General features: G+C 33.7%; 1 protein-coding gene across 1 annotated transcript in view; it reads left to right on the top strand.

The window, feature by feature from the left end:
- Positions 1–24,872, top strand: part of LOC145292845 (cGMP-dependent protein kinase 1-like) — a 736,944-nt gene that overhangs the window by 490,167 nt on the left and 221,905 nt on the right. Inside the window, exons 3-4 of the mRNA XM_080138892.1 lie at positions 12,773–12,886; positions 18,386–18,491. Of these exons, the coding sequence (XP_079995018.1) occupies positions 12,773–12,886; positions 18,386–18,491 (220 nt within the window). The remainder of the gene's footprint in view (positions 1–12,772; positions 12,887–18,385; positions 18,492–24,872) is intronic.

Below are 24,872 nucleotides of genomic sequence, written 5' to 3'. Positions count from 1 at the left end.
TCGAATAAGATTTATATTTAATGTTGGTTCGTTCCTGTGACGATACACAAATATCGTCATGGTAACTTCTGAAAATATGACTGAACAACGATTTCATCTTTTCTTGTTGTCAATAAAGATAAGACATGTAAATGTAACATGGTGGGTGTGTGTGTGTTAAACGAGTTTAGATTTTTTTTTATTATAATCAAGATTAAGGCGACTAATTTTTGCATAAAAAAATACATTGTCGATATCATTTAGTACCAGTGTCGGTACTGTGACTTATTGGTAAGAGTTGCCGTTACTGATTTCATTGTTCAAAATCTGACCTCTGACTTGGGATTGCTGCAGTGAACAATTGTGATACAGCGAAACGCTTTGTGAATGAATATTATATATATATATATATATATATATATATATATATATATATATATCGTTTATATATATATATATATATCGTTTATATATAGATATATATATATATCGTTTATATATATATATCGTTTATATATATATATATATATATATATATATATATATATATATATATATATATATATATTGGGCTGGGGTATCTGTTACTCGTCGATAACTCTTAGACGGCGTTCAAAATGAGTTGCCAACCTAATAGGTCTCGCACTGTCAACTAGAATTTAACTTCTGTCCCATCGACGAAATGTTTTCTGTACTACAATATAGTGGGTGCTCTAACAAACTATAAGCCCTTGTATCTCTCGATGTCGATACCCTCGACACAACCGACAGCAGCAAAACTATTGGAGCAGAAGGTCTTCTGGCATCTGTGGACTTCTATTGTTTAGGGGTGGGAACTATGTACGTCGAAGCTGTACCCGGGCGTGTAGTTCGTCGGAACATCTACGATTAAAATACTTGTAAAATAGCATAGGGATGCAAAATTTCGTCGATGGCTTACAGTGCAAGACCAATTAGGTTGGCGACTCTCTTTTGTCCTGGCGTGAGAGACTAGAAGCAGATGAACGAGCCCAAATGTGACAACAATACTCAATATATGGGCGAATAGTTGCCTTGTAGACGTATGGATACTTTCAGGCGTAAGTAACTTTCTAGCACGGTAGAGAAATCGCACATCGTCGCAATAGCGCCGGCTATGCTCTCAGTGTATGTGTTCAAAATCATGTTCCTGTGAACGTTAAGCCAAGAAATTTTAACTTTTTATGCTTTCCCTTCCCATAAGGAGCACAGAATTGTAGGAAACCTCTGTCGACCTCCTTAATCAAAAAAGAAATGATAAAAGTGAATGTATATTTTACAATATTTAGAAATGCGTGAAATATCAAACGATACGTATACATATATGCACATACACATATGCATATATACACATCCATATGTATGTACATATACGTATATATATACATATATATATGTATATATATATGTGTGTGTGTGTGTGTGTGTGTGTGTGTGTGTGTGTGTGTGTGTGTGTATAAGCCAGCGATCCTTGCCCGGTCGTAAAATATGTATAAATATTTTATTTTAATTAATAATGAAACTTGGACATGAACATGCGAGTATTATGTTTTTTCTAGGCATTTCATTTCTTGTAAGCAAAAAAATATGTACTTGAGCTACTTTACCAATACCTTCTCGCTTCGACAGCTGGAATTTAGGAGATCTTACTTCCCCTTCTTGCGTCCTCCCACACTTACTGCCTTTCTTTACTACACCTCCCATCCAAAACCTCTACTGCTCACATTCACAAAGTATACAGCACACTTGCCGTAAAGCACACCCGGATATATTTTATAAAAATGTCATCTTGACTCACGTTTTAATATCGCCCCTTTCTGGGTCTGATGAAATGGTCTCTTTGAATTTTGATCCCACTGAGACACGTATGCACATATGTAACCAATAATGTTTGTATAATAAACAGATAATGCACCTGCTTTGCCCTCCATTTAGTACTCTTTAATCATCACGTGGGTTTCATTAGATTTACAACTAAGAAACCAATGTATACAACAATTATACATACACACATATATATATATATATATATATATATATATATATACCCAGTAACAGTAAGTATATATATATATATATCCGCGCCGAATCGTAGGAATTTCTTGGTTTGCATCTGGAGGCGCATTTAATTCGCTGGGAGGAATAATAATCTCGCCTGGAAGATACGCGATAAAGCGTGTTTACACGTAATGGTTCACCAGCAACCTACTGCAAGATGCTTTCCTGGACTTGTATGTCAAGCACATGTTTGCCGCAGGAAATGGTGACATCTAAAGTGTATACGACACAAATTTTCGCGTCGTGGGTCATGTGAAACACTTTGTAGCTGGGGCTGACTCAATTTTAATTAGCAAAATGTATACTTGTATCTAAGTTCTGCCAACGACGAATATACATACATACATACATACATACATACATACATATATATAAGCAGGCCCCACGGTATTTCTCGGTCGTAAAATACGCTTAAATATGATATTTTGCAAATTTCTGATTTATTATTATTATTCAATCACAGTAGTGTTTAAATATGATGGTTAAGTTTTAGTATTACGCATTTAATTACGCTTGCCCTCTCGCCACGATTACGTTGATTCATTTACTACTGTCGCTAATAATTTTCTGCTGTCCCGATATGTTGCTCAGCTGTACTGTCGCTGATATTTCACAGTCGCTCTGCTCAAACTGACTGCTGATTGTTTATTTACTTAATTACGTTGTTTATTTGATTGTTTTTTGTTTGTTTTTTTTGTCAATTTAAGATGTTGGTAATACTTTTTTCTGGATTACTGACAAAGCAAAGCCTGGAAAATCATGGATTACATAGAAAAAACGAGCATGACATCTAATATGGTTAAGATTAGACTTAGAAAAGTAAAAAGGTACTTGGAAAAGAAAAAGAGAAGATATTTTAGTAAAAGATATAATAAATTTATTCGCTAAAATATTGCAGCATTAAGAAGTGATTATATAATGTTTAATTGAATAGTAAGAAAAAATTCTTCATGCTGCAATATGTTAAGTTAAAAATTTATTATATTTTTGACTTGAATATTTTGTCTTTTTTCCTGTTTTCACAAGTCTTTTTACTTTTCTACGTTTAATCTTAACCATATTAACGCTATGTTCCTATTTTCCTATGTGATGTTGTATTATACCCAATATATAATAATTATTTAAAAAGTATGTGTGTTTTTTTAATGACGTGCGCCACTACAAAGAATCGAAAACAAAATCGATTTATTTTTACATTTGACGTTAATGCCTAACCTATGGAGACATGTGTGCTGTTAGGCTAAAAATTAAAACATGAAACAATAGCTATTACGTCATGCATGCATATTTATAATGCCGTCGTTCGACCCTCACCTGGCAAATTGATTTTTTTTAAATTTTCACATTTTTTTACTGATGTTCTCCGGCGAAAACTCAAATATAAAGTTTTGCATAGGTTCGAATACCTTATATATGAAGTTTTATGCCCGAAGACCAAAAACTGACTGAGGAGTTTGGCAGGCAAAATTTTTAAGCAAAAAATATATAAGCATACATAAATATATATAGAAAGAGGTTTGTAGTTATTATAAACTGAAATCTTTTACGCAAATATTACGCAAGTATAAATGATGTAGAATATCTGCATTAATATAATTACACGCAATAGTTAACTAAAGATAATCATCCCACGAGAAAACCAAGTAACAAACAAGGAATTGATTAAAATGAATGATTAAAAGAATATGCAAATTAGCTAGTAAACGCAATTCTACGACCCATATATAACAAAGTTGTATTTTCTTTGTGAATGAATAGAAACAAAAGTTTTAATATGAATATTAATACACCAAAGAACAAATATATATATATATATATATATATATATATATAAAACAAGTAGTTAAAAACATATTTAATTAAAAAAAAGAATTAAAAACATATTTTATTTTAAAAAGGAAGCACAAAATAAGTGGATAGTCCTTAATCCACGGAGTTTCGAAGAAATACTTTTTTCTCATCAGAGAGTAGGAGTAAGAAAAATGCGGGATCGGATTTTGCTTGCAAAAGTATTTGATTAAACTACAAGCAAGTCATAGATCTAACTTTGGTAAGAAATAGTGAAGCAGAGAGAATGGGGTGAAGAAAATGATGATTTCACGTGAAGGTGAAGGGTAAAATATCCAATAACTGTAAAATCCAAAAATAAAAATCCAAAGAAAGAAAACACACACACAAACACACGTATATATATATATATATATATATATATATATATATATATATATATATATATATATATAGTAGCAGAAGTACCCGTCGTTGACTGGGTTCAAAAACAGCCTACAGAAAATTGACTGTGATTGATGAAAGTATGATAAGTTATGAAAAAGAAGGGATTGTAAAGAGATAGGTTTTGATACTCAAAAATTTTACCCTTAGCAAAATATGATGAAAGTAAAGATAATTTTCGCGAAAATATATTTTTTATATCAACTTTGTTTCCATTCGTAGCAAAGAGTGGCCAACAAAATGATGTTTCCTTGTAAAGAGAAAAGGTTATATATATTAAATATAAATATACAAGAAATAAATGTTTCCATAGTAAATAAAGGTTACTTTATGGTAGAAAAGTTCATTGGTTTGTGTTTGTAAGTAGTTTGTAAAAAAAAGATTTTAATTCACAAACCGGTTTAAAAGAAATCAAAATATTAGCGACTTTGAAATGGAGAGCCCGGTTTTCAATTTAAAGGAGGGGCACCTTAGCATTCTGTGTTAACAATTTAAGAGAGTTCCGTCAACGTAAGGAATATTTATAAACATATTTTAATGTTTCTCGTTATTTCGTGCTTGAGGAATATTCGATTATGACATGTGTTGTTTATATAAAAATTCATTTAAGTAGTTATCGCCTAAAATTTCGTTTTAATTTCGGTTCGCTGAAATTATTTCAAGTAAAGAGCATTAATAACTATTTCAAAACAAAAAAAAACATGAACTGAACTTTTATTGACTATGGAAACATTTATTTCTTGCATATTTATTTTTTCGGGTAGTCGTTTGTTGGCTTTTCTGCTAAACACTCTTACTAAATAATATCGACGAAATATCGAAAAACAAAAAAACAAAAACAGTTTTGAAAAATAATGAAGCTTTACTTACTTTCGTAAAATAATCCGAAACAGCAAAATGGGATATTAAAAAACTAAACACGTAATTACTTTAGTTTTTAAAGCAAAGAATCGATATAATTATGAATAAGAAAATGACGCCCTTTTAAAGCAAAACAGCTTCATTTCAGTTTTACAGTATTGAACGTTGTTGCATTTCGCCGTCGGATTCAGGGTTGTACTATTGTAATGCAAAGAACACGCAGGAAGGGTTGTAATCGACTGAATTCCTTCTAGTACACTGACAAAAAAAGCTTGAACAGATATATAAATAAAAATAAAAAGGTTATGCAAATGTTTTTTAAAAAGACACGTAATCACGTGAACAGGAATTTTTCCTTCTTTTGACGCGATAACCAGTAACGTTCTTATTTTTTATTATTTATCTATTTATCTATTTTCGAAAGAATTCCACGTGCAAGTGGAGAAGGAAAAAAACAGACTTATGTAAAATTTGTCTCGATAATTGTCTAAAGTTCCGACTTTTTTTTTTGGCTTTCACTTTAATAAGAACGTGAATTTATGAGGTGAATTTTTTCGACACAATATGATTCAACTCAAAAAAATAAATAAAACCTAACGTGAATTAAGATTAAAGTTAAGGTGTTATTGTGAACCCTCACTCCTTCTACAAAACCTTCTTAAACTTTGTGATGTATTAACATTCTATGGAGGTCAGGCGCGAACGAACACCCAATAATTTTATTATACCATATTTCTTCAACCAGAAACATAATTATCAAAGTATACTTACGCAAATAGATATGAAAAGTTTTTGTTAAAGTTTGTGCCATATTTGGTATAAGAGGGATGTTGTTGTAAGACTGAGAAGAGATTCATATTTATAAAATGTTCATACTTAGACGTGTAGAAGAAGAAGCTCTTAGAGTGAGGAGATAGTGTTCAGACAGTCTTAGTGTAGATATGAAATGTAGAGTTCACATTGTAGATATGAGATGTGTATGTCAAGACCTTTTATAACACAGATATATAGACATATAATAACAATTTTCACGTTACCTTTTGGTAGAATCACAACACAAAGACGACGTTTATAAAAACACATGATAGGTTTATTTCTTCTCACGACCGGCCGTGGTTTTCATCATCAAGAATTCAAAGCTTCACATTCTAACTTTCAAAAGTGACCGTCTCGCTTCTAGACGTTCGAATCCCAACTGGACTGTCGTCTCCTCAGACTCTCTTAGACTCTCCCTCAGTTTTTTCCTTGCTTAACTCTAAAGTTTTCTAACTATATCTAGAACTTCCCATTTTCCATGACGTCATACACATGTTAAAACATGTTCCTTCTTTCACGTGTTCTGAACATGCGTGTCCAAAACTTTTTCCTTTGTTTACAAAAGGAATTTTAACCTATATTCCCAATAACCTATTTTTCCAAAATGTTAAAAACATGTTTATTAAATTATCTTATATAGTTGCATTCCTCAATTGAATTTTTCATAACAGACTTGTCAGCGCACATTCTTTTCTTGAAACTATTTTATCTCTAAGTTAAACAATTGTTTGTTTTACATTCCATTGCTAATTCTCTCTCGCAATCTATTTCTAAACCTAAATTACGAGGTTCGAATTTCGTCTATTCTATTTCATTTTCATTTTAACTAAATCTCTCTATTTTTATACTTACATGAAAAGGGGACAGCCCTTATCATGTAACATATTTCCATGGAGTACAGGCGCGAACGCAGACCCCACAATTTTATCATAACGTCCCTATTTAAGTTGAAACATATTATCAAAGTATTCTTATGTACATCTACATCAAAACCCCTTGTAAACATTTTTTTTTCATTTTTTATTTCCATACTTTGGGGGCCAGGTGCGAACGCAGACCCTACAATTTTTATGAACCACCGTTCTGCCAGATCAAACATAAGCATTCCTGATCCTCGATACATCTTATATCATTATATGGAATCAGTTTTTTTTTTTTAAATAGTCAGCCATATAGGAGCCTATTCATTACCAGGCACACACACACAGACGTTCAGCTTTATATTATAGATATGTGTGTGTGCTTTCTTTCTTACTAGCGGGGGGGACCGTGCGTTGCCCGGGTGTTTGTAGGTGTGTGTATGAGGGGATAAGTAATAACCCTGAAAGGATGTTAAAAAAATCGGAAAAACCAAAACAAAACAAAAACAGCGAAAAAAACTGCTGTGTATAGGGGGGGTGAAGTAAACTAAAGAAAAAAATAGAAACGTTGCCCGCGTGTCTAAAGATGTAAAAGAAAAAAAATAATTTTAGTCGTGAGGCTGGATTGAACCTTGACGCGGAGGTGAAACTAACTCCAACCACTTAACTGTGTTGGCCAAGAGTAAGAGGAATTGATTATAATGTTAAAATAAGAGTTATAAAGCGAGTGAAAGGGGTTTGATTGACAGATAGCCAATAAATGATGTCATCGCGGGAGCGTTACGAGGTGACATAGCAGTATTTCGTTTCCCGTCTAGACATCTCTCTCTATCTGTCTCTCTCTCTCTGTTTGCGTTTGTGTATGTGTGTGTGTGTCTCTCTCTCTCTCTCACTTCGTCTTCCTTACTCTAAAGACTGGAAAATGGCGTCTGGCTGTAAAACTTTTGTAAAAACTTCGATCGTTAATATTTTTTGTAAGCGTATTTTTTATTTCACATTTTTGGCGTGTTATTTTTCGTTTAACTATCGTATCTAACTATTTTGTATGTGCTAATCACTTTGATAGCGTAGAAGTTCATAGTTTAGCTTGTGTAAGGGTTAATTTTTTTTACCGATGACATGTTTTTTGTTAATTCAGACTGCCATTAGAGCTGGCTGACAAGATCAGCGGGTTTTAAATACAAGTTGACCCAAAATAAAGGGCCCCGTGTATACTTTATGTAGAAGAGTTGGTGCCCGTATTTTTGTGGCAGTTATAAATCGATTTAAAAATATGTAATGTTTAACATTAAAATGACCCTTCCCTGCAGAAAATCGATGAGTTGACGCACTTCTGATGGTCCTTTTGGGCTAAGTTTTCGATATTTTTCGTCCGGAGGGTGGGGCTTTAATATGATACCAAGTTTGTGAATTTTTGTTCCGTAGGTCAAAAGTTTTTAGCAGACACACAAACATATATACATAGAGTTTCGCTTATAAATATATATATATATATATATATATATATATATATATATAGATAGATAGATAGATAGATAGATATGCTAACGCTGGGGGATAGCCGCCATTGCCAGGTCGTAAAATATACTTAAATATATTTTAATTTATAAAGATTCTGTATTTATTATTACAGAGCCAATTCTCTATTAATATAATATTGTACCTAATATATAGTAGTGATTTCAAAAGTCAAAAAAATGACTTGTGTCCCATCAGCTAGTATTGAAACCTAAACGTTTAGCGCTCGAGTCAATATGGCTATCGAGAGACAGGTAGAAAAAGTGTAATATTAACTGACTTAAAAAAATAATTGAATATGCGTATGCGCAAAAAGAATTAATGATGTGTCGGAAAGTTGAAATGAAGAGTTTGCATTTCAATTTGCCGATATATGTTTGCACGAATATTTATCCATCCAAACAAAGATTTTACACTTTATAAATCACACTGATGGTATGATTACTGTTCCTTGTTAATAGCAGATGTATGTGATTAGTAGTGTAAAAGTTAATCGGTTAAATATTTACACTCAGACAAACACACACATACATCTACTGTTTTATGTATGTAGGTATAGAAAGATAAACAATTCACTTTAATCAATAAAGAGGACATGAAACTATTTGCTATTACATTTTATAAAATATGTTGTTGTTTTTTCAGGATTGCTCAATACAAATAATAAAACAATCATTTATAAATAAAAGTGGCGTAGGCGAAGAGAAATATTTTGATAACATTAGAATTTCTTTGGTGTGTTACATAGACACGTTCGTGGCTATTTCAGTTGTCTGCCTTTCTCAAGGATTGCACATGCCTGTGTTGGCAGCCATCATAATCTCCACTGTTGATTGGTAACTGACGATGAATAAAACGGACTACGACGACAATTTAAACTTAGGATTACTTTGTTCTTCTGTATTGGCTAAGAAATCAAATTATAGCATCAATTCCTCGCCCATTTATTAAACCATGGCAACAGACAATCCCGAATGGCCACGTCGCTCTCAACATTTACTGGATTTTATGCTCTTTGTATATCTAGCTTTACCTGTTGTTGTTCCGTTCATATTTATGTAGAGTTAAACGAACATAGCAATCGTTGTTTTGTATATAGTTTTAGTAGGTTCCCTTTGGTAAGTGTTTGCTTGACTGAAATATTCCTGCTACAAGATTAGCCTGTCCGAAGATGTCGGCTTCATGAGATAAAAGGCACCAAAAATGATTTATTTTGTGTTTTTCTGTTCCCTTTTGCAAAACTTTATTATGTTCTTCAAAACCCAAAATAACCATCTCACCGTCCTCCTTTTTTTTTCTTTTTTCTCTTTACATAGCAACGTGGCCAAACGCAATGAATATATTTTTACAACTTAAAATATAAAATGTTTTTTCCAAAAATTACTGAATTCGGCATTAAATCATCTGAAACTGGGTTTAAATAACGTAAAACAAAGCAACCAAACAAAAGTGAACGAATAAATATTTGAAGATATAAACAATTTGAAGCATATAAACTTTTTTCCAAAATTACTGGATTCAGACCTAAATGACCTAAAACAAGTTGATATGCCGTAAAACAAAGTAATCAAATCAAACTTTGTTATTTTAACGGCAAGTAAGCTCATTGTTTTATTTTCTGATGCTGAAACGTAAAACTTTAAGCAATTCATTAAATACAATTTATTAAATACAATTTCATGAATAAAATTCAATTAATATTTTTTTATTACATTTTCACCCCCAAACAAAGCACATTGCCACTTTGTTGTAGGGGGCTACTACCAGGCACATAAGGTACTGGGTAGTGAGTTGGGCAGCAAGATGTCCGTTCACGTTAAGCTTGAACTTCTGCATGTCAGTACAGTTGGGGAAGCAGGGGCCCGCAAAGGAATTCCAAAGTCGAGCTGTTCTGGGGTAGAAACTACTGGAGTAGAATGATCTCTTACATCTAGGGATCTCTACTGTGAAGGGTAGGATTTAGCTACTTGTCGGGTTTGTCGGGGTTATTTACGTCTAGGGGGCACACGTGCTGGCAGTTCGTTAGAGCATACGCCGTTAAAGTACTTGTAGAACAGGCAGAGAGATGCAACATTTCCTCGATAAGACAGAGGCTGAAGTTTAGATGACAGTTCAGGACCTATCAGATTGGCGAATCTCTTTTGAACCTTGTCTAGGAGTGAGAGACTAGTGGCAGATGTACCAGCCCAAATATGACAACAATACTCCATACATGGGCGAATGGTGGCCTTATAGAGGTATAGGATACTTTCAGGCGTTAATAGCTTTCTAGCACGATAGAGAGAACCTGCCTTCTTCACAGCGGTCCTGGCAATACTCTCAATGTAATTGTTACAACTCATGTTTCCTGTGAACGTTAGGCCAAGGAGTTTAAAAGATGTACTTTCAGATAAAGAGTCATTGGCCATGGCTATTGGTGGTAAAGAAGGTTTCTTGTAATTATTGAAGGAAACAAGTTTAGTCTTGGAAGCATTGAATGTGACCATCCATTTTTGTCCTTATTCCACTACAGACCGGAGGTCATCCTCTAATGTTTCTGCCATTTCTTTAGATATGTGTTCATTTGTTTTCCTGTTGTGTCTGTTATAGAGCGTGGTGTCGTCAGAATATATACCCATCTCACAGACAATTTTGTCGGGGAGGTCATTTATGAATATTAGGAATAACAGGAGTACAAGGATAATCCCCTGAGGCACTTCCGCATTTATACCATATTGTTTAGATGTACGACCGTCAAGGACAACCTGGATTTTTCTCTTATCTAAGAAGGAAATAATTATTTTATATATGTTATATATTACATATATTTATTTATGTAATATATTTTATAAAATACAATTTATTAAATACAATTTATTGCATACAATTTATTGAATACCATTAATTTAATACGAAGCCGAAATTATACCATTATTCTATTAATTCTCAGTTTATTATTTCAGATTACTGTATTATCTTTAATTGATCAATTCTATGAGAGGAAGTAATGTTTTGTAATCATGTTCTGTAATATGTTCTGCAATCATGATACTAAACATTGCATCCTCCCTTTTTATAAAGTGTAGTATCTGTTCTTTTGTCATTTTCACGTGCATTATTTTCCTCGTTTGTGGCGAGTAGTTGGTGTTGATTCTACTATCATAATATCATCCCACCAGATATTATTTCCGTTTTTACATATGCAAGATAGTATATTCGTATGTCATAATATGTTGAGGAAGGTATCTTGAAGCAGTTGCATTTCCACTAAACAAAACTTCGCGATATCTTGCGTTAAAAGTGACAAGATTAAATCACAAACCCCGATGGTCTACTCCGCTCAGATATGGAAAGCATACAAGCCACAATAACAAGACACCTCTATGCTTGGTCGGACATCTCTACACTAAGTTGGATACTTTGCCCGAACCCCTGACAACCGTCTACCCAACCAAGTTCTTTACTCAGAACTTGCTATTGGACCAAACTCCGCAGGGCACCTAGAGATCAGCTCAAATCAACGCTTACTATGGCCAAATATGACACAAACAACTGGAAAGTAAATACAGCCAACAAGTAGAGATGAAGAAGAACAATATATGAAAAGATAAAAATCTTCAAAAACAACAGAAGACAAAAACAAGAAAAGAAAACTGTCAAAAAAAGTCGGAACATAATAACCTGTGAACTTTCCTACTATCCGCCATGAAGTCTGCAGTCAACTCCTCTGTGAACAGATGGGACTTGTTTCGCTTCGTAGGATGTGTGAATGAGCAAACTATATATTCGTATTCGAGTTTTGCCAATAATACCATATTCCTAAGTTAACAAAAATATGCGATCGAAACTATTACATTTTAGTTATTATTATTATTATTATTATTATTATTATTGTTATTGTTATTATTATTATTATTGTTATTATTATTATTATTATTATTATTAGTAGTAGTAGTAGTAGTAGTAGTAGTAGTAGTAGTAGTAGTAGTAGTAGTAGCGGTAGTAATAAGTTGAGTTTGATTCAAACATTCTATCAAATCTTAATTTTCAGTTTAGTGTATATCGTCTTTAATACTTTTAGAGGCGCTAAAACAATGTATATGGTGATTCATGCCAAATCTAATGCAAATGTTTTACAGTTTTGGAGGTAGTAGTAGTTGTAGTAGTAGTAGTAGTAGTAGTAGTAGTAGTAGTAGTTTAACAGATGACAAAGTTAATACAATTGAATCGATCATTTTGTCGACATGCAAGGAAACAAAAGATTCTAACACAAATGCATAATAATAAAAATCAAAATTTTGTTGAACCCAAACATTTTTATTGAATCATTTTTGTTTTTTTGCTGGCAAACAAGGAAACAGAATAGTCTAACACATATGCAAAATAATAATAAAAATAAAAATTTTGTTGAACCCAATCATTTTAATTGAATCATTTTTTCTTTTATACAGAAGGTGAATTTGATGTTGTTAAAGGAAAACAAGTTCTTGGTAAGATGGGACCCGGACGAGCTTTTGGTGAACTTGCAATTCTCTATAACTGCACTCGAACAGCTTCGATTCGAGGTAAGAAGAAGAATTTTTGCTTTAATGTATTTTTCCTTATGGCATACGAAAAGAACTCATTAGTCATTACCAATGATTTCACTCTGTTATTAGTATTTCTAACGCACAAAGAGTTATCACAAAATTCATCAGTTGTGACTGTGCAGATCATAGTTCATGGAGCCTGAGCGGGAATAAGCAACATTTATATTACTTTCTCCTCTTTTCAATCAGCAGCGTAAATCAGTTGACGCTTTTTTTTTGTTTTTGTTTTTGTTTTTGTTTTTTTTACAAATTGGTCACCACTTATCAAGGCCCGGAAGCCACTCGGAGCTAAGGGTTATTGCGTGTACAGTACGTTAGTGTTGAGATTTGATAAAGTGCCTTACTTAAGGGTCGGTTCATCAGAAATTTGTTTATGTTGTTTCATAGGCGTGCACTTCTAAGAAAGAAGCCTTGTTCATGGAATCTACTTTTTGGTTTTGGCACAGATAAAGAGTGGAGAAAAGTTTTAGCAGTGGTTTCAGCTGGACGGGTGTTTTTCGTGAAAGATTGACGAGGGGGGATCAGGGATTGGAGCTCAGCCGAGTACTTGCCATGGAAGTAACGATAAAACAAAGACAGGCTCGCAACGTCTCTCTTGTGGAAGAGACGTTGCAGAGACGTTGCACGGAAGTGAAAAGGGCATCACCCATAAGGCCACGAAGCCTATTTTGTACTCTGTCAAGGCAGGATAGGCTGTTTTTAGCAGCTCCTGTCCAGATATGGCAGTAGTACTTCATCTTTGGGCGTACTTGGCTTTTATATAGATAGAGAATTGCATCATCAGTGAGATATCTTCTGGAGCGGTAGAAGGATCCTAGCATTTGTCCAGCGCCTTGGCAACAGACTTGAGGTGCGTGTTCCATTTCAGGTCAGGATTAAAGGTCAAGCCCAGAAGCTTATCAAAACATGGGGCTTCCCCTAGATGAGAGCCATTCATTTCAATTGATGCCAGATGTGGATCAGAGCGTTGATGATGTAAAGATAGGAGCTTGGTTTTAGATGCATTAAAAGTAACCAGCCACCTCTTCTCCCACTGTACCACCTGCTTGAGATCAGAGGAGAGATAATCGTTTTCAGTTGTGTTTTTTCACGTTAAATCTTATTAAATATCCACAAATGTTGTCCGTTCTGCAATTTAGCAGGTGGACAATCAATTGTTATTTCCAGTCATTTAATGTTCCAGTAGATTTGTTAAAGTATTGGATTTTTATTTCCAGTAAAATTGAGATAAAAAATGTTCAGTCAATTGCTGACAATGCATATGTTTTTCATATCATACTCCTCAATTTTCTTCTTTTATTTATTGCACTAATCATAGTTAGTATTAGTGTTAAATGTAAAGCTGTGGCTTCGCCTTGTTTCTAATAATAAGGCATGATGTTTCTCTAGTATCACTTATTGCATATTGATAATGTTCTTTCAAATGCAACGCCTTTTTCTGTACATTTACAGATATTTGACGATGGAGTCTCATACGACTAGTGAAAAAACGTGTGATAATTTTATACTGACTGTGAATATTTAAGTGAATCTTTTGTTTGTTTATTTCAGAAAGAGCCTAAGCAGCCATAAATTTCTAATTGTATTAGCACATTTAACATTAAGAAATTATAATATTCAAAGAAATTAAAATCCAGAAACCGTTGTTTAAAGACTGGATCATTATACGTGTGTACATTCGTATTCTGTATCGAAAACAGGGCTTAGATCCATCACACTCGTAAAATAAAATAGTTAATCCCCAATCGTACGTTTAATTAAACTGAATCTGACATTACATGAACATATTTCATAATTTAAATCTGTTAATTATTACGTATTACGAAGCTAAAAAAAATTATTGAATTTCAAACAAAATATTTTTTTAAGTTTATTCTTCCATTTTTACGCTATTATGTTAACTATCGATGTGTTTATCAAAAACAAAGTGTAGTTTTATTTAGAATTTACTATTAATAAATCTGGCTACGTAAAACATCGACAGAAAAAATATTAGAAAAAAGAAATGTTTATTCTTTAAATGTAAAGATGAAAATTAAGAATGTAAAATATTTGTTAAGTTTAAGTTATTCACAGAAGGCAGAAATGCATCCCTTTATAAACGCATCAGCTGTTTATTTGTTTTATTACATTTTCACTCCAAACAAGACACATTGTCACTTTGATGAAGGCGGCTACTATCTGTGACATAATTTGCAGGGGTACTAACTAAGAAGCTGAGCAACAAGATGCTGGTTTAGATTACATTTGAACTTCTGCATATCAGTTCACCCAGGGGAGAAGGAATCCGGAATACAATTCCAAAGTCTAGCATTTTTGGAAAGAAACTATTTGAATAGAAGGCTTTCTTGCATCTGGTGATTTTTACTGTGAAGGGATGGGATTTTGCTGCTTGTCGGGGGTATTTACGTCGAGGGAGCACAAGGGCGTATAGTTTGTTGAAGCCCCTACCATTAAAATACCTGTAAATGGATACAATATTCGTCGATGGGACAGCGGTAGGAGTCTAGCTGGCAGTGCAGGACCTAATAGGTCGGTGACTCTCTTTTGAGCCCTGTCTAATAGTGAGATACAAGTAGCAGATGCACCAGTCAAAATGTGGCAACAATGCTCTATACATGGCCTTGTAGAGGTACAGGATACTCTCGGCGTAAGTAACTTTCTAGCACAGGTGAGACAACCCCCACTTTCTCTGCAGCAGCCTTGGTAATGTCCTCAATGTATCTATTCCAACTTATATTCCCGTATACGTAAACTACACTTAAAAGTTAAACATTTATAAAAATGAAATTCCTAAAATAGTAATTACTAAATAATTAAAACCATTTATTTAATTGTTCTTTTTTATTGAATTTTATACAACAACAAAAAATATGTTTCCCGTGTGTCATATTTTCACGTTAATGATCATAAGTTCGTTCGATATTCATACACTATAATTAAATACCTTCTCTGCAAGACTTTAATACAAGGGCAGTTTGTATTTTATAAAGTAAGCGCCCTTTGTAGTGCACTTTGACCTACAAAGCTGCCTGAGCAGCCTCATCGGCATTCTCCAGTAAATGCGACTCACGCGATTATGATTAAACACACCCCTTAGTATAAAAAATGTAAATCAGTGACGAATCCTGTGTTAGAGACAGAACGATGCACGCACCTCAGCCCGATATCAATAAAACCACTGATTTCCAAGGGGGTATCTCTGACTAATACAAATAACATTAAAGCAAAGTAAATATTCATCTAATGTAGTTAATAGTCTACCCATCGAAAACAACCAACATATATAATAAATAACTTTTTTCCGAACGCATTAACATTTTATTTTATCGAGCTTCACAGTTTTGCAAATTCAAGAACTGTTAATATACTTGCTGTTTTATTTAATAAAAGATTCCGTCAATACATATTTGTTTGTAGACACTAGTAATCCAACATTGCCGACCCATGCGTATACTTGTTAGTGTTTCATTTCTTCAAAATATTTTTATAAAAATATAAATCATATTACACGCTCTGAAAAAATCATATACTTTTATATCACTTGGAAGTAAGTAATCTGAGTTGGTCGCCTGTTGACAAAAGAGTAGATACTACTTAATTAACATTAAAGGTAATAGTTGTATAATATCGTTTTCAGTGAGAAAGATACCAAATAGAAGTACTAGTATCTCCAATGTATCTAGAAGTCATACCATCCACATTTTTATTAGAAGTAATAGTATCGCCATTATTATGTGAAGTTAAGATATAGAACAGCTTCAGAAAAATAATACTAATGATTATATTATTATAGGCACCGCCAAAACTGGGGGGGGGGGCAGGTCAGTACTTTTTGACGGACCGTCTTTTTAAAAATCTACCAAAAATCAGGTAATTATCCGATCAATACGAAATTTTCAGCGATTATTAGGAGAAGAATGAACTTTATAACAGTGTACTTATTTTTCATAAACGATATTTATATATATATTTTTTTTGCTTACAAACCCCCCTCTTGTTTTGAAGTGGGAACAAATATGCTTAAAATAATCATCTGAAACTGAAATCAACATATTGTGTTGTTGTAAGGGACAGAATTATAGATTCAAAAAAAAAAAAAAATTGTTTGCATACCTTATTTTGACGTCTGAATATCAGAACTTCGATTGTGTTTAATTATCCCGCTTTTGAGTTTTGAAGTGTGAAATTCGGTGAATATGTTAAGTAAAATAATTAATTTAAGTTAAGCAAAACAAAAAAAAAATTTTTTTAATATTTATACGAAAAAAGCTATTTTAAAATTTTTGATAAATAAATTAACAATTTTTTTTTAGCGAGCCGAATAATGCATGATCATTATTAAACAGGGCATGCTTTGAATAATCGATACCAAAAAAAAAAATTCGATAAATATTGTGCCCTTTGTGTTAAAAAAAGCATCATTTTTTTCGATCCCGTTTGAAAACGTTTGCCGCCTTTCGACTACGGTGGACCAAACGCGCTGAAATAATTTTTTTTTATTCTGCTTTAAATTGCCCCCCCCCATTTTGGGGAGCCTGGCCCCCACACACATACACATTAAAAACCAAACGCATACAAATGGTCACCCATCTGGTACTGGCCAGCCTCAGCTTAATAATACATTGAAATTTTCGTCACTGAAAAATAAGTTTTTTTGGCCTGTTAGGTCTTCCATAGTTTTCTTCTTATCAAACGCAAAACGTAAACAGAGTCGATATAAACTTTAGATCGACGCGAGATATCTGGTTACCTACATGAATAAGTGGAATTATTTGAAATTCAGGTACTTATATTATAATATTTTTGCATATTCTCTTAGAAAATCATCCTAAATCTTAGTTAGACAATAAATAAATTAATTAATTATTTCAAAAACCTTTTTTTTTTAAATATTTAAGTACGTTTTTTGTGCAAGACAAAAAATGTCAATTGTTAACTTTTTGGGAAAATTTAACATTTAAAATTGAATTAAAAATAGTAGAAAAAGTTTTACATTATTCTGTTTTCTATATGATAAAATTCAGGGTTTTATCTTTCTGGAAAAAAAAAGTTACTCAGAAATAATGGATTTTAATAAATGTAATTTAGTTTTAAAAAACAACAACAACTTGATTTTGCGGCCATTTTTGGCGGTGCCTATATTATTATATTAGTATAAGAAATATGTTATATAAGCATATATAATAAATATAAACAAATAAATATCTAAATATTTATAAATAAAAGTAAAAACATGACTATTACTATCATATAAGATTATTATAAATATCTATTATAAATAGAATAAATAGTAATTACATTGTAAATAGAAGTAATTGCAACATAATTACCGGCTTCGGAGAGACATATACCAAATCTTTGTTAGTAAGAGACTTGCATATTTTAATAAAAAAAGATACTCGACTAGGATGGACTTTCGTTTTATTTAAATATATTTTCATTTCTGTTGTTCTTTTTATTTCTTTCAACCAGCTGTCTCCGATGTCCGGATTTGGGTACTTGACCGAAGGGTTTTTCAAGCTATTATGATGAAAACAGGAATCCAACGAAGAGAAGAAAACATCCAATTCTTAAAAAGGTATTTTATACGTTAATGCAATTTTTTTGAAAATTGGCATAAATAATATATACTACTTGCATAGGTATTATTTTTGTTTGTCGACGTTTCGTTCATTAACGCATTCGTTACAACGAAATATATCAATATATCAGACTTGGCCTTTTGGTCAAGATCAAAGTATAGTATCTGTTCCAGCAGATATTGCAAGCTATGACTAGCTATGACTAGCAAAGACCAGATGTGGGGGCAACCCCACATGCCTGACCTTTAACCAGCTCCCATTTCCCACCTCTCGGGAGCTGGTCCCCTTTTTCCCTTCCCCCTCCCTTCACTCCTCACATTAAAAATCGGCCTTGTGCCTAATTTGGTCGGTGGGGGAGCAAATAAATACCATCTGTTCCAGCAGATACTGAAAGCTATGAATAGCTATGACTAGCTATGACTAGCAAAGACCAGATGTGGGGGCAACCCCACATGCCTGACCTTTAACCAGCTCCCATTTCCCATCTCTCGGGAGCTGGTCCCCTTTTTCCCTTCCCCCTCCCTTCACTCCTCACATTAAAAATCGGCCTTGTGCCTAATTTGCTCGGTGGGGGAGCAAATAAATACCATCTGTTCCAGCAGATACTGCAAGCTATGAATAGCTATGACTAGCTATGACTAGCAAAGAGCAGATGTGGGGGCAACCCCACATGCCTGACCTTTAACCAGCTCCCATTTCCCACCTCTCGGGAGCTGGTCCCCTTTTCCCCTTCCCCCTCCCTTCACTCCTCACATTAAAAATTGGCCTTGTGCCTAATTTGCTTGGTGGGGGAGCAAATAAATACCATCTGTTCCGACAGATGCTGCAGGCTATGACTAGCTATGACTAGCTATGACTAGCGAAGACCAGATGTGGGGGCAACCCCACATGCCTGACCTTTAACCAGCTCCCATTTCCCACCTCTCGGGAGCTGGTCCCTTTTTTCCCTTCCCCCTCCCTTCACTCCTCACATTAAAAACTGGCCTTTTGCTTTATTTGCTCGGTGGGGGAGCAAATAAATACCATCTGTTCCGACAGATACTGCAAGCTATGACTAGGTAGGACTAGCTATGACTAGCAAAGAGCAGATGTGGGGGCAACCCTACATGCCTGACCTTTAACCAGCTCCCATTTCCCTCCTCTCGGGAGCTGGTCCCCTTTTTCCCTTCCCCCTCCCTTCACTCCTCACATTAAAAATTGGCCTTGTGCCTAATTTGCTCGGTGGGGGAGCAAATAAATACCATCTGTTCCGGCAGATACTGCAAGCTATGACTAGCTATGACTAGCAAAGACCAGATGTGGGGGCAACCCCACATGCCTGACCTTTAACCAGCTCCCATTTCCCACCTCTAGGGAGCTGGTTCCCTTTTCCCTTCCCCCTCCCTTCACTCCTCACATTAAAAATTGGCCTTGTGCCTAATTTGCTTGGTGGGGGAGCAAATAAATACCATCTGTTCTTCAGATGCTGCACTTCTATTTCTTGTTCTCTTTCGGTGGAGAGAAATCCTTCACGACTGAGACAATTTTTATTTTTGTACCTGTTCTCCACGTCAAAAAACGACCCTGGTGTCTAACTCTGTCCCGTGGGGAGGCATAGTAAATAGGTACAACGAAATATATCAATGCGTTTCCGCTTATTACTAGTACATAAACACAAAGTAAATATACATTAATGTAATATTTATTTTACAAAAATAGGCAGTGCTCATATATTTAGAAGCGCAACCGTCACTTTCTATATAGAAAAGATAAGTGTGACAGAAGATGCTACTCACAATCCTTTTTCTCTTCTTGGTTCATAGACATGACACACTTTGTACTCTTCACTTGGTCGCTGCAGTGTGTCATGCCGACACTCAGGCATGGCGATGGGAATGTCATGGTCTGGGACTGCATGAGTGCTGCAGGTATTGCAGAGTTACATTTTATTGAAGGAAACATGAACTCCAACATGTACTGTAAAATACTGCAACAGAGCATGATCCCTCCTTCCAGAAACTGGATCGCTGACCAGTGTTCCAGCATGGAAATGACCCAAAACACACATCCAAGACAACCACTGCTTTACTGAAGAGGCTTAGGGTTACGGTGATGGACTGGCCAAGCATGTCTCCAGAAAATATCTTTAGGGCATTCTTAAGCAGAAGGTGGACATGCGTAAAGTCTCAAATATTCGCCAGCTCCGCTATGTCGTAATTGAAGAGTGGAAGAGTATTCCAGTGGCTACATGTGAAGCTCTGGTCAACTCTATACCCAGGAGAGTAAATGCAGCTTTGGATAAGGATGGTGGCCACACAAAATATTGAGAGTTGACATGTTGTATGTTAATATTGACAACTTTTCGTAATGGGTGTACTCACTTTTATTGCCAGGGACTTAGATTTTAATGGCTATATGTTAAGTTATTTTGAGGGAAAAATATATTAACTGTGTTATATATGCTGCAGACAGACTACTTTTCATTGTGGCAAAAATCATATTTCAATGCTATCCAACGAAAAGATATACTGAAATATTTGAAGAAATGTGAGGAGAGTACTCATTTTTGTGATATACTATATATATATATATATATATATATATATATATATATAAATGTAGTCATCGACATACAGTCCTGTTTCGTTGTATTACAACTCATCAGTACCGCTAGACTAGCATCTCTGCCAAGCCAAGGATTGAACCTAGAGCCGTCGTGTAAATAACTCGTTGGAATGCCTATTAAAATGGATATCCACCACCACTTTTACAGTGCTCAAACCGCCTGTTTGTAAACAAACAAACAACTAGCTTCGCATTTTCAGCCAATTAAGTAACGGGTGAGATTATTTACGACAGTGGTCTACCCAAAGAGGGTATATACATATATATATATATATATATATATATATATATATATATATATATATTAAATTGTGATTCAATGAATTTCAAAAAACTCTCATTGAAATGAAATGAAGTGGTTGAGTTTCATATCAAAGATTTTTTATTATTCTAAGCAAAACAAAGAATGCTTTAGAAAATTAATCTCCTTAACTTATAGGGTTTCGATGTCTACCATCTCATCAGAGGATAGAAAATATTAGCAAATACTTATAAAGGTATGCAGCCTATTTGCTAAAGTCAGTGAGACATGGAAAGTCAAAGTCAAAATAATAAATTCATCAGAAGTCCTGTAGCAGGAGGATTTGAAGGAAAAGGATATGAAATTATCGATATCGAGCAATTCTTGTTTGGATGGGATAACTTATAGAATATTACTGCCAGTAATATTTTGTAAACTTTACAATTTCACGCTTCCATAACAACTGATTGTTAAATAAAAACTATTCTGAAGTATATATATATATATATATATATATATATATATATATATATATGTATATATATACATCTATAAATGTATTAATGAAAAGAATTATCCTTTATATAAATGTATTAATTAAAAGAATTATCCTTTTAAAATGTAAATATTCTTCTTATAAAACATATTATTAACAGAAAACACGTGGGCTTCCCTAGTGAATACACATTTAAAACAAAAAGACTCTTGGGCGACGTCGGAGAGAGACAGCTAGTATTTAAACAAGTAGACGTAAATGCACCATATAATGAATAGATACATTATGACATTGCAATTTTTTCTATGACTGAGTGTCACATTTTCAAAATTTCCATCATGTATATTTATTTGATTTTGTTTAATGTTTTTTTCTTCGCTGTATAGTAACTTTATCATTCATCTTTGACATTGTAAGTAAAATTTTAATATTATTAAAGAAATTTGTCATGTTGGCAAAAAAGAAATAAAAACATTTTTACATAAAATAATGCATAAAGTAAAATAATTTCTTATTTTTTCTGAAAAAGTGATAAGTTTTGTTGTCTGTTTTTTTATATATCATTTGGTAAAAACGATTTTATTTTATACGATTACATAAGCATGATTTCTTAAGATGAAAGATGTTTATCATTTTATTAAGGAGTTACTGATCATGTGAAATAGAAAATAGGATGTATGTTTAAATAAGTATGGTAATAATTTTTTTTTAAATTTTGCTCTAAAAAATAATTTACAATCTGCGTATGTTTTTTGTAATAGAATGTTTTGAGGATGACAAATTCATTGTAGACAGTTACTCTATCTTTACAAGTGTATTATCTGCAAAAAATTGCAACGCTTATTTTTGTATCTTTTGCGATGGTCGATTAATTCAATTTACATTTCCATAAGTTGTGTCAGATGGCAAAGCCATGGCAAGATTTCGTTTGGACGACAGGGTTAATTATAAAGACGGTGGAATAATACAGGGTTAAAGGGTAAAAGTGTCGCCCCAAAAGTTTGGCGAATATAAGGTGGATGGCGGCGATCAGGCTAGCTTTGGTGTCGTGGGAGATCATGTAGGTGATGTTCTCGGCGTATGACAAAACGATATAGTCCAGCGAGTAATGTCGAGGGAGGAGGGGAGCCAGTTAAAGAAGGGTACAAAGTCGTAGCACTCCTTCTTAATCCAAGACTATATCTCTTTAATCTTGTAGGCCGGCGCCGAATCCTGCTGCCACACTGGGGGTCTGCTGGCGGTCATTTTACTACACCAGGGGATTACCACACTCTTCAGTATATCCGAGTACACTTTGGTGTTGATTTTCAATCCGACTTCGAAGATTTGAGATGTCATTATATGATCCTCCTTTGAAATCACACCAAAGACCATGACCGTGGCCGGAAACTTTGTTTCCATCATCCTGGCCACGTCGCTGTTCCCTATTCGCGGCAATCCAACCATGCATTTTGAGGGTGCTGGCAATTGTCTTCTTGTCGCTACTTGGATCAGTAGAGAGCATGATTTGTACAGTGGCGCATCTCCGATCTCGCTCGTAAAACATTGTGTAAACTTTCAGACATGACAGAAGACTCCTATAGCTCTTAGGATTTGTACACAACTGGAAAACTAGTAGATGGTTTGCAACAAAAAAAAAGAAATCCAGTTTTCATCAAACGGAAATGGAATCATGTCGTCTTTTCTATTTTCAATTTTATTGTTTCACCCGTAGATATAAAAATATGCCACAGATTATAAAATTAATTCAAAATATGCCACAAATTATAAAATAGATACACAAATATGCCACAAAACAATACAGTTGATCAGAAAATGAATATAAAACTAGTCTACAAATGATAAAAGGCGAAAAATAGATATAAAATATACCACAAATCATAAAATTGGTCAGAAAATAGGTATAAAAATTTGAAAACAATTATAAAATTAGTCGGAAAATAGAAATAAAATGTTATATAGTCAGGTGGGCGATACTGTTCTTATAACAGGGTTCGATATAAACGTACAAATTGTATGTTTAGCCAAAGGATATGATATCGACGTGTAAACTGAGTCATATTGTATCAGAGAATTATCATATGGGTATATATTACAGTTCTTATTTAGGAAGAATAATATATGCTTCATACGTTCTTTCTTCATGAGTTCTATCTTCCTGCTGAGCTCCTTGATGAACCATGAAATGACCAAAACCATCCAATTGAGACATCTGTTCTTCTTTCTTCTGTGAAACCACAGAACATCACTTTATATTTTTATAATATAAATTTATTTCAGTTGTCTCAAATAGCCTTCACAAAGAGTCTGCTTATGTGTTTACATGCTTGTTCTTACAGCCCGCTTCCTGGCTTAGAGTACGTCTATTCACCTGCGTGTCTAGACTCCAACACCCGTCTGTTCACTTTCGTGACCAAACTCCAATTCCCGATTCTAAATTTCTCAACCTCTTGACATCAGTTCCAGTAACGTAACCAATTAAAAGACACGTCCCCTTAACGTGACTTTCCGTCATGTACGCCTGTTCAATGTTATTTTGTTAATATTTAACCTAGCTAATTTATGTAAACATCCTTAGATAAACCCATTGCTACACTTTATTCTATAAACAATAAATAACTCGCAATATAAACTATTTTAATAATATCATTGAGTAAATAGATAAATAGATAGATAGACAGATAGATCGATAATAACTAATTAACTTATAACAATGTTAATTATTGAACAAAAATATGCAACATATTATAAGTTGGTCTGAAAATTAAAAATACAAATATACAACATATTATAAAGTTGGTCGAAGAATAAAAAAATTGCCAGAAAACATAAAGTTGGTAAGAAAATAGATAACAAAATATTCCACAAATTATAAAATTGATCAGTGAATACATATACCACAAATTATGAACTCGATCAGAAGATAGGTATAAAAAAATGCCAGAAATCATAAAGTTGGTTAAACAATAGATATATATTACAACATGTGACAAAGTATAACGTTCGTCAGAAAATAGATATGAAAATATGACACAA

The sequence above is a fragment of the Euprymna scolopes genome, chromosome 14 (assembly GCF_053919585.1).
Source record: "Euprymna scolopes isolate OS-2025 chromosome 14, ASM5391958v1, whole genome shotgun sequence".
In the NCBI taxonomy this organism is placed as follows: Eukaryota; Metazoa; Mollusca; class Cephalopoda; order Sepiida; family Sepiolidae; genus Euprymna; species Euprymna scolopes.
This window is presented reverse-complemented; position numbering and strand designations above follow the sequence as displayed.